The following is a 14041-nucleotide window of genomic DNA, read 5'->3' on the forward strand; positions in this document are numbered from 1 at the left end:
ATGGTTGTTGATAATAATAATAATAGGTATCAAGTATGGAGCAGTTTCTATGTGTCAGGTCCTATGTCAACCACTTAACAACCTTACCTCAGGGAAGCATCATAGCTACCCTTATTAGAAGAGGCTTTATTATGTTTCATAGTTGGGGAAACTAAGACTAAAGAAGATAACTCATTCAAGGTCAATCAGATAAGTAAGTAGCAGAGTTGGAACTCAAACCCAGGTCTAGTTTGATGACAAAGCTATTCCTTTAAGCAATTTGCCATAACATGCACCTAATGGGAAATGTTGCTGGGATCACTGGTGATGGCCATCATTCACAGAGATACTGAACCCAGAGTTTTCTTGAACATAGGCTTTACCCTGTAGAAACATTTAAACTTCGTTTCAGAAGAGAAATATCTCTTTGAGAAATAATCTAAGTAAATTCATCAGATGCTTTACCCCAGAGAGACTCTGGTCTTGGTATTTTGGTTTTTGTTGTTGTTTGAGACGGAGTCTCAGTCTGTCGCCCAGGCTGAAGTGCAGTGGCGCAATCTCAGCTCACTGCAACCTCCGCCTCCTGGGTTCAAGCCACTCTCCTGCCTCAGCCTCCCGAATAGCTGGGATTGCAGGCGCCCGCCACCACGCACGGCTAATTTTTGTATTTTTAGTAGAGATGGGGTTTCACCATTTTGGCCAGGCTGGTCTCCAACTCAGGTGATCCACCCACCTCGGCCTCTCAAAGTGCTGGTATTACAAATGTGAGCCACTGCGTCCTGCCGGTATTTTGTGAAGAACAAACTACAAGGTGACTACTATTTGGGGGCCACCTTGACATGGAGGAGAGGTGAATGGAACTAAAACTTATTCTTCCCAGTGTCTTTAGAATGTAGGTGCTGAAACTGAGTAAAACTGTCACCCAATTTTCCTGGGAACTAGCGATTCTGCAGTCAACAGAAGTTTGCTTTTTCAACAGCTGGAAACGCCAAGATTGTGGCACAGCCTCAAGAACTGAGGCTGCCTTGTTCAGACTTTCACACGGTCCCTCTATTCCTTCCACAGAGGCCTCTTTTTCTTCTACATCCCGCATCTGCCGCTTGGGACACACATTCTGCAGGGCAGCACCAAGTCTTCCAAAAAGGCGGCGCTGGTTTTGCGCTCCATTTTTATTTATTTATTTATTTTATTTTATTTTATTTTTTTTTTTGAGACGGAGTCTCGCTCTGTCACCCAGGCTGGAGTGCTGTGGCCGGATCTCAGCTCACTGCAAGCTCCGCCTCCCGGGTTCACGCCATTCTCCTGTCTCAGCCTCCCGGGTAGCTGGGACTACAGGCGCCGCCACGTCGCCCGGCTAGTTTTTTGTAGTTTTTAGTAGAGACGGGGTTTCACCGTGTTAGCCAGGATGGTCTCGATCTCCTGACCTCGTGATCCGCCCGTCTCGGCCTCCCAAAGTGCTGGGATTATCTAGGCCAGCCCCCATCTGAACTCCGTACGATTTTTTGTTTGTTTTTTTGTTTGTTTGTTTGTTTGAGACAGAGTTTCGCTCTTGCTGCCCAGGCTGGAGTGCAATGGCGCGATCTCGGCTCACCACAGCCTCCGCCTCCCAGGTTCAAGCGATTCTCCACTTCAGCCTCCTGAGTAGCTGGGATTACAGGCATGAGCCACCACTCCAGGTTAATTTAGTATTTTTAGTAGAGACGGGTTTTCTCTATGTTGGTCAGGCTGGTCTCAAGCTCCCGACCTCAGATGATCCGCCCGCCCCGGCTTCACAAAATGCTGGGAGTATAGCCGTCAGCCACTGCGCCCGGCCAACTCTGGACAATATTTATTGCTCTCCTTTTTAGTGTCTGAAGAAGAAAGAAGGGACAGGAAAGAAACTTCAATCTGAGGGTTGAGGACACGTCCCGGAGCAGAGGAGGACCAAGCTCCCAAGTCCCCTGTCACCTTGACACGCAAACGGGTCGCCAGGACTGCGAAGAGTGGGGCAACCAGCGCCCCGCCCCGCCCCGCGGCGCAGCCAGCCATTGGCCGGTCCGAAAGACGCGGGGCGTTGTCGATTTGAATGGAGCGCCTGGAACCGGGGCGCAGGCGCAGAGGGCTGCGTTGAGGCCGGTGGAGCGGCGGGACATCTAGGTGGCGGAGGGACGCTCCGGGGAAGCGAGGGGCGCTACGAGCTCTGGCCCACGTGACCTGCCGGGGGCGGGAGCAGGGGGCGCACCGGCCTCCTGCGGTGCCCCTGCCTGGGGGAGGGGCCGTGACCACCCGTCTGTCGCCCGAGGAGGCCGCCGCTGCACCTTCACCGGGTACCCGAGACCCGCCGGTCCGCGGGAGGTGAGCGCTGCCGCGACGAGGGGTCTGAGGCGTTTGAGGGGCTCTCGGAGGGAGGTGACAGGGAGGGGTGCGTGCGTGTGGAACTTCTGTGTCCAGAGGTCTGGGGGCGACGTCCTTTGTTTTGGGCGGAGGGCGGGCGGGGGACTTGCGGGACCTGTGGGCGCTGCGGGGACGCGGCGTCGATGCTCAAGAAACCAGAAACTCAGCTTGAGGAGTTGCTGCTTTTTTGTTGGAAAGTCTTAAAATGAGAGTAAAGCGTAAGAATCTCACTCCTGAGTCTTTTTTTTTTTTTTTTTTTTTTTTTTAAGGTAAAAAGTATGCTAGGGTCCAGCGACTTCTTACTACTCTGAATGTGAGTAACAAATTGTGAGTTAAAGCCCGAATCCCCGTGGAATGCAATCCGAGGCTGATTGCAACCACTTGGAGTCGGGCGCTTCCTACCTAAACCAGGCAGTTTATGGCAAATACCTGCGTTGACCGTGTTTAAATTAGTGAACTTTTGGGCACCCACTGGTCGATTTACCATAGAAATTGGTAGTTACTGCAAAAAGTGTGAGTAAACATAAAACGTTAAGAAAACCCTTTCCTGAAATCTATAGAATGCCTTCAAATAAAAAATGAAAAAAAAAAATCTGTAATTTCCTTGTTTTAATAGTAACCAATTAGAGCATTTGAACTAGTAGCATTTGAACTCTGGTTAAAGAAAACGAGTAAGGATGGAAATTTTATTTGCCTTGATGCATAATTTAATCTCACTATAGAATTAAACGAAGTAGGTTCTTGGCTTTCCTTTCTGTCGGGTTTGCGTTGGAGCCTTCGTGGGGTGTGTTGGAAGTTAACAGGACCAACCGAGATGAGTTTTCAAGCTGCCACTTTAGAAGGGTGTTCTGAAGATTTCTGGCCTGATAATAGCCGGTGTGATTGCTTCTGATAAATACCACTTTTGCTTGGGTTCTCACTATTCAGGAGCAGCTTTAGTTGATTGTTTAGAAGTAAATAAACAACACTAAAAAGGGTAGATCACTGTTGGTTGACAAGGTGTGTGTAAGGAGAGGGAGACCTTAGGGATCGGGGTGGTCTAACACCTACTCCTCTTTACAACTACCATGAGTCGTTTTTGCAAGCTATCTCCCAGGCTATTATTTATAATTTAAGTATTGGAGCGGTTTCAAAGTAAAAAGTTGCCCGATGTTGTTGTAAAGGCATGTCTTCAAAATCCTCTCTGGCCAGATAAGCAGTTTAGTTGTATTACGTTCTTAAATCAGACATTCGGTGTTACAGACATAGTTTAATATAAATCTGAGACTTAGTTACTAGACTAATTAAAACAGTGATAAGATATAGTAGTTTTAAAAATGACCTTTTCATAAACATAAAATATTTCTAAGATCTATCTTCAAAATTTTGTAATTCTCTGGAATTTTAAAATTGAAAACGTGACATAGATTTAGGTTATTCTAAATTTATTTGAATATATATTAAATCTATTTTATAATAACAGTTACTGTTATTACTACAGCACTATGTTGAGTACTTTTGTTATGTATCAGAGCCAGGTGCTGGGTCAGGTGCTTTATAAATCATGTCTGTAATTATCACAGCACATTTTAGGTAAGTGTCATTATGCCCACACCAACTGAGAGTTTAGCGTAAGATCATATAACTAATAAGTCACTGTGCTGAGATTTCAAATCATGGGCTGATCCCAAAGCACATACTGTATTGCTTCTGTGTGTCTGTTTAAATCTCTGCTGTGTCTCTGAATTCCATTTGTAGGGACAAGTTCTACTTTAAAGATGTCTTTAGGTGCTGTGTGTTGTAGCTTCGCAGAAATATTTCAGTCTTTCTGTTGGAACTATCTTGCTTCATTATCTTATAAATCACATTATATTTTCAATATCCTCTTAATCATCTTTATACAAAACATAAGTGAAGAGTAAGACTTCTCTGAGTTTCTTACATAAATATGAATACAGTCTTTCCTGTGGAAAAGAAATGTATTAAAGTCTGGTTTTCTCGCTGTTACAGGATTCTTTGGCCTCGTCATAATTCCTATCTTCTTCCCAGACAAGAAATAAAAGTTTGTTGGGCATCTCTTATGTGCAAAGCAATGTCTTTGGTGTTGTGAGATGACAAGAGAATGCTTGCTATTCAGTAGTTGTTTCTGGTGTTTTTGTTGTATTTTTCTTCCCTCCCCATTCCTGCCTTATTTGTTGCTGTTGGGTTTATCTTCCTAGCAGAGATCCAACTTGGCTATTCCTTTGTGGGGAAAAAATACCAGCAAGGTTCCCCATTGTGTAAATAAAAGGCTGAGGCTGGGCGCGGTGGCTCATGCCTGTAATCCCGGCACTTTGGGAGGCTGAGGTGGTTGGATCACTAGGTCAGGAGTTCGACACCAGCCTGACCGACATGGTGAAACTCCATCTCTACTAAAAATACAATAATTAGTCTGGTGTGGTGGTGCACGCCTGTAATCCAAGCTACTCAGGAGGCTGAGGTAGGAGAATCGCTTGAACCCAGGAGGGGAGTTTGCAGTGAGCCGAGATCGCGCCACTGCACTCCAGCCTGGGTGACAGAGCCAGACTCCATCTCAAAAAAAAAAAAAAAAAAAAAAAAAAGGCTGAATATGAATATATGCTTCTGCCACATATTCAGAGTCCCTTACAATTTGTTACTGTTCTACCTTCTCAGACTTCTCTTTCACTACTCTGAACACTATGTGCTTATTCTGGAACACATTCTGCGCATTTCTACCTCTCCCTTTTTCTTGAGCCATTCTTTTCCCTTGACTGTAATGCCTTTCCTTCATTTGGCTAATAAGATCGACCCATCCTTCAAGGTGCAGTACAAACTTCCTTGCTTCCAAAATTTTTCCCTGGTCCTTTTTAGTTAGAATTATTCTTCCCATATTATCTCAAAACATTATTGAATAGAAACATTTATTTTCCCACAGAATGTTGATAACTTTTGGGAAGAGAAGACAAAATCATGCTTAATATATTTTGCTATGGAGAATTCTAAACTCAAACTCTCCTAGGGACCCTTTCTAAGCATTTATAATATTTCCGCATTTGGAATTTATTTCTGCTTAAAAATGTGTTTGGGTCGGGCGCAGTGGCTCACGCCTGTAATCCCAGCACTTTGAGGGGCCCAGGTGGGCGGATCACTTGAGGCCAGGTGTCGAGACCAGCTTGCCCAACATGGCGAAACCTTGTCTCTACTAAAAATACAAAAATTAACCAGGCATGGTGCTGGACACCTGTAATCCCAGCTATTCAGGAGGCTGAGGCAGGAGAATCACTTGAACCCGGGAGGTGAAGGTTGCAGTGAACCAAGATGTCACCTCTGCACTCCAGCCTGGGTGACAGAGTGAGACCACATCTCTTAAAAAAAAAAAAAAATGCTTAGTGGAAAGGACCATTTCCTTTCTATTTCACTGTTGAGCTTTAAAATTATCATGTATATGTATTAATTGATTGAAGCTGATGACCATCATTGGTAGTAATAAATGGCTATGTTTACCAAAAAGGTTTATATATAGTTCAGATGATCTAACCTGGAGGCAAGAAAAGTAAATTATATATTTATTGTATGATGAATGTTACCAGTTTGTACAGCTCCATGGATGAAAGAAACAGACCAAATAAACAATCAACAACAACAACAACAAACAAAGAAACAGACCAAAAGTTATTGGCATTTAAGTGGCAATCAGGATCAGATAGGTTAGACAAATTCAAAGAAGCACAAAATGTAACCTGGTTTGCAAACTTTTTACTGCCAATGGAGTAAAGCAGGGCTAGGATCTCTGATAAAGAGCTTTTCTTTTCTGCTCTGATTGCATACCTTGGACAGTGCCTGAAAGTCCACCTAGCTGTCTAAATGAACATCAAAATGAATATTTTGACTTTCTAATTAGATAATTAAATGAGAGGCAGTTAGAGTTGTGTATAGTTGATCTTTCTGTATGTTTCTGTCAATTCCTGGGATATGGAAGAAATGATTGCCTTTTCTTTATGGTTGGATGCTGTGATCTAGCAATTTTGTTAACTTTGCAGTTTTTGGATCATTGCTTGGAAGATGCTGTTAGGAAATAGATTTGTTCCTTGCAGATTGTTAGTTGTAAATAATAATGAAGGTTGGAGGTTGAACTTGATGACTTCTCAGTATCCTTACAAACCTATCATTTATTTTCCAATTCTTGGTCCTGTGGTTAATTTTTCTTATCCTAATGAACAAATTTGTAATTTAATATTTGTTGCAAATTTTACTAGTCTTACACTACATACACACGCATTGTATCAAGGAGGTAGATTTGTTAACTCCATGTAATGAGGAACATGAGTGAACACATTATTGCTAAATTGGCTACAGAGTTCTTGAAACATGAATCATGAATCAAGAATTGCTTGTTTGTTCAGTGAATTTTTTTTTTTTTTTGTGAAGTGATACCTAATTGTTATGGAGATTGTAATGTAAGAGGCACTTTTAAGGATATTCTTCCCTTGAGAATAGTAAGACTATATTATAAATTGCTCTTATTGAAATAGTGAATAGCATTCTGTCTTCTTGCTTATTTTGATAGTCTTAAAAATGGTTCTACATGCAGTTTTCATCAAGTATTTTGCAACTTTATGTTCATTTACTTATTCGTTAATTTGTTAAACATGTAAATGCTACATGTTTCTTCTTAAGGAGTATGAAATTAACATTTTATAATGATTGCAAAATTTAGAATTTCATTAAGAACTCATGGATGAGAAAAATATTTTATTTTATTTTTTTAGAGGCAGGATCTCACTCTGTGGCCCAGACTGGAATGCAGTGGTGCGATCATAGATTACTATAACCTCCAACTCCTGGGCTCAAACAATCCTCCTGCCTCATCCTCCCAAGTAGCTGGGACTATAGGCACAGTCCACCACACCTGGCTGATTTTTTAATTTTTTGTAGAAACAGGGTCTTATACATTGCCTGGGCTGGTCTTGAACTGCTGGTCTCAAGTGATCCTCCCACCTTGGTCTTCCAAAGCACTGGGATTACAGATGTGAGCCACCCGGCCTGGCTGAGAAAAATATTTACATTTAATATCAATATCTGTGGGAAATTGGTTCCAGGACCCCCGAGGATACCAAAATCCATGGATGCTCAAGTTGCTTATATAACATGGTACAGTATTTGCATATAACCTATACATATCTTTCCACAAACTTTTAATCCTCTCTAGATTACTTATGATACCTAATATGATGTAAATGCTATGTAAATAGTTGTTATACGGTATTGTTTAGGGAATAATGCCAAGGAAAAAGTCTATACATGTTCAGTAGAGACACAACTATTCATTTTCTTTCCTGAATATTTTTGATACGCAGTTGGTTGAATCCACTATGCAGAACCCACAGATCTGGAGGGCTACTATAATTTAATTTAATTCTCAGGTAAATTAATTCTAATACCTCTCTGCTCCATTTTATAAATAACAGCCCAAACCTCATAGTGGATAATGGGAGATAATTTCATTGCCAGTTCACAGTTTGTGTAATCTGGATGCACTTTGGAGCTATTGCTATTAGTGTCCACACTAATTCCCTTTATTAATTTTTTTATTAAGGAAAAAAGGCACAATGGAATTCTGAACAAAAGGAAAAGAGATTTGATGTGTTGATAGCTGCTACCTTTTTGTTCTTTCTTAAAATACTGTTTCCTAGCCAATGCTGTGGTGCGCACCTGTAGTCCCAGCTACTTGGGAGGTTGAAGCGAGAGGATCATGTGAGGTCAAGAGTTCCAGGCTGCAGTGTGCTATGATTGTGATGTAAATAGCCACTTTACTCCAGCTGGGCAACATAGCAAGATCCCATCTCTAAAAAACAAAACAACAACAAAAGATAGTGCTTCCTTTGTTGGCCAAGGGAAGGGATCAGAGGAGTAATCTTTTGTGTTTCTTGCGTGCTAAACTTGTTATTAATATGAAAACCTCATTTCCTCTAGGAAACTTCGTCAGTATTCCCAAGGCTGTTTCTTTCTACCTTCCCTCCTCTCACCTTACTGCTCTGTTCCCTATTAACCTCTAGCTGTATTTAACTGACAGAGCAGTGAGTACTCATTAGAGTCTGGTTTATGTTATAACTGAAATACTTAAAAGGACGTTATATAGAAGAGGAATTGGGCTTTATTGTATATGGCAGCAGAAGGAAGTGGAACAAATGGGTAGAAATGGAAGGATTGCTCAAAGTATGGAACAGTTTTCTTTTAGGAATATTCAAAATTAGGATTAGCTGCTTTATGACCTATGTAGGAATGCTATAGTAAAATAGTGGACTAACTGATCTCTAGGATTGTTTATAACACTGAGATTCCAGGACTTTATGATTGTTTATCTATGAATTTATCTCATATATGCATATGTATATCCTTCTTTGTCTTTCTTAACTGTTATCTCAGAGGTTATCATTTATATCTGACGTGCTGTAGCTCTGTCTAATGTATTGGTATAGATTTGTTTTTATTTTAAAATTCTCAGTCTTTATCACTGAAGATTTTTTTTTTTTTTTTTTTTTTTTTTTTTTTGAGACGGAGTCTCGCTCTGTCACCCAGGCTGGAGTGCTATGGCCGGATCTCAGCTCACTGCAAGCTCCGCCTCCCGGGTTCACGCCATTCTCCTGTCTCAGCCTCCCGGGTAGCTGGGACTACAGGCGCCGCCACGTCGCCCGGCTAGTTTTTTGTATTTTTTAGTAGAGACGGGGTTTCACCGTGTTAGCCAGGATGGTCTCGATCTCCTGACCTCGTGATCCGCCCGTCTCGGCCTCCCAAAGTGCTGGGATTACAGGCTTGAGCCACCGCGCCCGGCTATCACTGAAGATTTTGCCTTTATTCCTCTATTTCTTTCTCACCCTCCTATTAGATATATTATAGAGCTGCTCATTTTATTCTCCTTTTCTCTGAACTTCTCTTTATTATTTTTTGTCTGCTTATCATTCTCTCTTTAGCTGCTTAACTAGTACATTGAAGGTTTGTTGTTGTTGTTGTTGTTGTTTTGGTGGGGGGAGACAGAGTCTCACTGTGTCGCCTCGGCTGGAGTGCAATGGCATGATCTTGGCTCACTGCAACCTCCGGCTCCTGGGTTCAAGTGATTCTCATGCCTCAGCTTCCCGAGTAGCTGGGATTACAGTCGTGCGTCACCACACCTGGCTAATTTTTGTATTTTTAGTAGAGACAGGGTTTCACCATGTTGGCTAGGCTGGTCTTGAACTCCTGACCTCAAGTGATCACCTGCCGCGGGCTCCCAAAGCACTGGGATTACAGGCATGAGCCATTGCACCTGGCCTTAACTAGTACATTGAGTTATTAATATCAGTGTTCATGGTAGTTTTTTGTTTCATTTTGTTTTGGGGCAGGGTCTTGCTCTGTCACCCAGGCTGGAGTGCAGTGGCGTGAATATTAATACTTTTAGTAACAGCAATCAAAAAAACTATAATCAAAATGTCCATCAACAGCAGAATGAAAAATACATTTGGTATACAATGGAATATACATGCAAGTCGTAGCTATGCACAACAATTGAGAAAAATCTCAGAAACATAATGTTCAGCAAAATCATACAAAACTAAATGGTATCTTATTTAGGACTATACCGACATTTGTAGTAAAGTTGTAAAGACAAGCAAAGGAATAAGGAACAAAATTCAGTTTAGAAATCACCTTAAAGGGAAAAGGAAGGAGATGGGTTAGGTTGGACTACCCAGGAGACTTTAAAGGCAGTGGTAATGTTCTTATTTTAAACTGAATGGTGTTATATAAATATTTGTTGTGTCATTCTTTTTACCACATACATATTTCCCAAATTTCTTTTGTACCTACCCAATATTAATAAAAAACATTTTAAAGACCTTAAAGAGTCTAAGTAGAATATATTTTGAAAGCAAATGAATCCAACTATAACCTAAGTATCAGTGTGATATCTTCTTTGAAGAAATAAATTTACTGAGTTTGGAGTTGACTATTTCAAATAATTATTGAATTTTCATTTGATTTGTTAGTAGTAGTTTTTAAAAGTGGCAATTTTGTTTTTAGATGCTAATATGATACCTACTGTTATTCTTTTTTGTTTATAGCAGAAAATATTACATAAAATTATTAAATTTCAAACATTTTAAAAATTACAGTTCTCAAATCTCATCTATTCCCACCCCTATTTAGAAGCTCCATGATGACAGTTAAGCCCTGTGCTGTCTTCTATAGTGATTGACATGACAGCAGTCTGTGGAGTTAGCTTGTGATTATGTACACCTCGGGGTTACTATAGGTTATTCTTTGAAAATAGGACTTCAAGCAAAGCCTCTTGTATTCCTTTTGCAGAAATGTTGCTGAAGTGCTGCTGAAAGGGCCAGAGATGCAAGGATTTGGGACACATTTTGAACCTTTAAGCTGTCTGACATTGACCTCCTTTCGTTATTAATAAAGAAGAAACAGGAGCTTAGGATGTATTAACACCAACTCATTCATATACTAACCGGATAACGTTCTACAAATAATTCTACATTGTAAAGGACTGGATTGGCACAAAATAAAATAATTTCCTTTTATTCAGCTTATAATATGACTTGATGGAGGAAAATTTGATAAGCATGAGGGAAGACCATTCTTTTCATGTTCGTTACAGGTAAGACTATTGCTGTCTTAATGGATGACCTTTAATCCTTATTTTAAAATGTTTTTAACTCTGATGACCATTTCAAGTTTCAGATGAAAATACTCAAATATGCCAGCCATGGTATTGTCTGTAACAATCTTTTCTTTTTGTTGTAAGTTTTTGTGTCCTTTCTATAGAAAATGGAAGTAGAGACCAATTGTGTACTATGGTTTGTTTAATGTTCTCTGGAAGAATTTATGAATAATTTCTTTATAATTTGTAACTTTTTATATAATGCAAATATGTAAATGAAATCTGTTTGAAAATCTTTGGGGCTAAAAGATGGAGTTTTAAAAAATGTGGTCAGCTGAAGGACCTAACCTTTGCATTGTAATTTAGTGGTGATCTTTTAGAAATGAACTTTTTATTTTTGATTTATTTTTATTTTTTGTAGTGTATTGTTTTGATTCCCTTCTCATTTCCTTTTTTGTATTTTTGTATTTTATTAATTTTACTTTTTAACTGCTATATTATTAGAGATGGGAGTCTCACTATATTGCCCAGGCAAGTCTCAAACTCCTGGGCTCAAGCAGTCCTCCTGCCTCAGCCTCCAGAGTAGCAGAAGCTACAGGTGTGTGCCACTGCACCTGGCTTTTTGTTTTATCTTTAAAGGAAATTTTATTTCACTACCGTTATTACTATTTTAAATATTTACCTAATCCACATTAATGTAAATACGTTATTATTAAAATACAAATAAGCACTGCTCAAAAGAAATATCATTTTTAAGCTTAATGTCTTGTGACATTTTGTGTTGTTTTGCTGATTTAATACATAAGACCACAGTTTTACATGAAGTAGTGGTAATCTCTAATTTACTTCAGAAAGCAAGTCAGGCTGAGGAAAGGCACCCACATTCTCTCACAAGCTTCATGGGCCCTAGGGAAATAGCCTGGCTCCTCTAGGACCTGAAGTGTTCCCTTGGATGCCCAAATGGACTGTCTACATTCCAGGTGAAAGGTTGCAGATTGTAGGGACCAGTGTTCCCACCTTTGTTCTGCATCCACAAGTATCTTTCATAAATACAGCACACTCCCTTTGGCTACACCTTATATATAATATGTTATGCAAATGTATGTGTGTTGTGGGGGATGCTTCCCACTGATCTAGATCAGGATACAAATCAGATCAGACATACACATCAGGAAAGGAGTGAAGCAAGCCAGGAAGTAAGTGATAGCTGGGCAGAATGAAGGTATACAGTGGGCAAGTCTTCCTGATTTTTCAGGAGAGCACAGGAAATCTGAAAATCTGAAGTGTTTGTTGTTTGTTTGTTTGTTTTGAAACAGTCTCACTCTGATACCCAGGCTGGAGTGCAGTGGCATGAGTTTGGCTCACTGTAACACCTGCCTCCCAGGTTAAAGCGATTCTCTTGTCTCAGCTTCCCAAGTAGCTGGGATTATAGGTGTGTGTCACCATGCCCAGCTAATTTTTTGTATTTTTAGTAGATACAGCGTTTTGCCATATTGGCCAGGCTGGTCTTGAACTCCTGGCCTCAAGTGATTTGCCTGCCTCGGCCTCCCAAAATGCTGGGATTACAAGCATGAGCCACCAAGCCCGGCCGGAAATGTAAATCTTTAATATGCTGTCTCCAAATTCTGAAATGTTGGCAGCTAATGCAAATGTTTTTTTAAATGTGGGTTGAACATTTTAAGGAGGAGAAAAAGCCCTGTAACAGACGCAACTCTCTAAAAAACCACACAGACAGGTGGGGGAGGTAGAGCTTGAGGTTTTGAGAAAGCTTCTCTCCAGGATGTAACATACACTTACCCTGGGACTCCGAGGCTGTAACCCTGCTGCACCTCGAGGTCCAGAACACCAAGTGTGAAGTCCCCATCTCCTGGCCTTGCCCACCTCATTGCCCTCCATACCTCCTCATCACACCCTCCATTCCCCAAACCCCATAGGTTCCTCTGCCTCCCAGACTTTGGCCCTTATTCCTTGGATGGCCTAGAACGCCACTACCTGTCATCCTCCCAGGCACTGCCTGTTGCAAGCCAGGGTGCCATTCTCATTCCTCACTCCTGGAGGGTTGCATACAGACCTTCCTATTGCATCCTTCTAGATAGGCTGCTTAGTCAGTGTCACCCACAGACACCATGCACCCAGTGACAGTCTGTGAGGGCATGCAGCCCACCCCCATCCATGTGTGGAGCTCAGCCTTCGTAAATGAGCATTTTGAAGGAATGGGTATTAAATAAAACCAGAATAGGTGGGTACTTTGTGAACATGATAACCAATGTCCAGTTTAATATTTAGTGATAAAATATTAATTATGTCTCTAATGCAATTAGGAACAAAACAAGGCTATCTGCACTATGATTATTAACATTTATTCTGGAAGTTCTGGTAACTGCACTAAATGATAAAATAAATGCAAAATGCAAACTTAAATATTATAATCATTTAGGTAAGGTGATTAGGGAATATGTTCTTTTTTTTTTTTTTTTGAGATGGAGTATCGCTCTGTCCCACAGGCTGGAGTGCAGTGGTGTGCACTCTTGGCTCACTGCAACCTCTGCCTCTCAGGTTCAAGCAATTCTCCTGCCTCAGTCTCCTGAGTAGCTGGGACTGCAGGCGTGCGCTGCCACACCTAGCTAATTTTTGTATGTTTAGTAGAGATGGGGTTTGCCATGTTGGCCAGGCTGGTCTCGAACTTCTGACCTCAGGTGATCCACCTGCCTCGGCCTCCCAAAGTGCTGGGATTACAGGCGTGAGTCACCGCACCTGCCCTTTTTTTCTTTACCCTTTGAGACAGAGTCTTGTTCTGTTTCCCAGACTGGAGGGCAGTGGCATGATCACAGCTCACTGCAGCCTCAACATCTCAGGCTTAAGCAATCCTCCCACCTCAGCTTCCTGAGTAGCTGGGACTACAGCCGTGCCTGGCTAATTTTTAAAATCTTTGTGGAGATGCGACCTCACTGTGTTGCCTAGGCTAGTCTGGAACTCCTGGGCTCAAGCAATCCACCTACGTCAGCCTCCTAAAGTGCTGGGATTACAGGAATGAGCTGCCGTGCCCAGCTGGTAATAGATTCT

The 14041-nt window shown here is 41.3% G+C and overlaps 1 protein-coding gene across 3 annotated transcripts in view; it reads left to right on the forward strand.

Moving 5' to 3' along the window:
• Window positions 1–2068: 2068 nt before the first annotated feature.
• The window catches only part of GPSM2 (G protein signaling modulator 2), a 55691-nt gene continuing 43718 nt past the window's right edge, over window positions 2069–14041 (forward strand). The window contains exons 1-2 of one of the 3 annotated variants that reach the window (XM_010372876.2): window positions 2069–2313; window positions 10672–10975. In XM_010372876.2, coding sequence (XP_010371178.1) covers window positions 10920–10975 — 56 coding nt within the window. In that variant the 5' untranslated portion in view covers window positions 2069–2313; window positions 10672–10919. Of the gene's footprint in view, window positions 2314–2646; window positions 2666–10671; window positions 10976–14041 lie in introns of those variants that run through there. The other 2 variants (XM_010372884.2, XM_010372893.2) reach the window with 2 other exon arrangements.

The sequence above is a fragment of the Rhinopithecus roxellana genome, chromosome 8 (genome assembly GCF_007565055.1).
Source record: "Rhinopithecus roxellana isolate Shanxi Qingling chromosome 8, ASM756505v1, whole genome shotgun sequence".
Taxonomy (NCBI): domain Eukaryota; kingdom Metazoa; phylum Chordata; class Mammalia; order Primates; family Cercopithecidae; genus Rhinopithecus; species Rhinopithecus roxellana.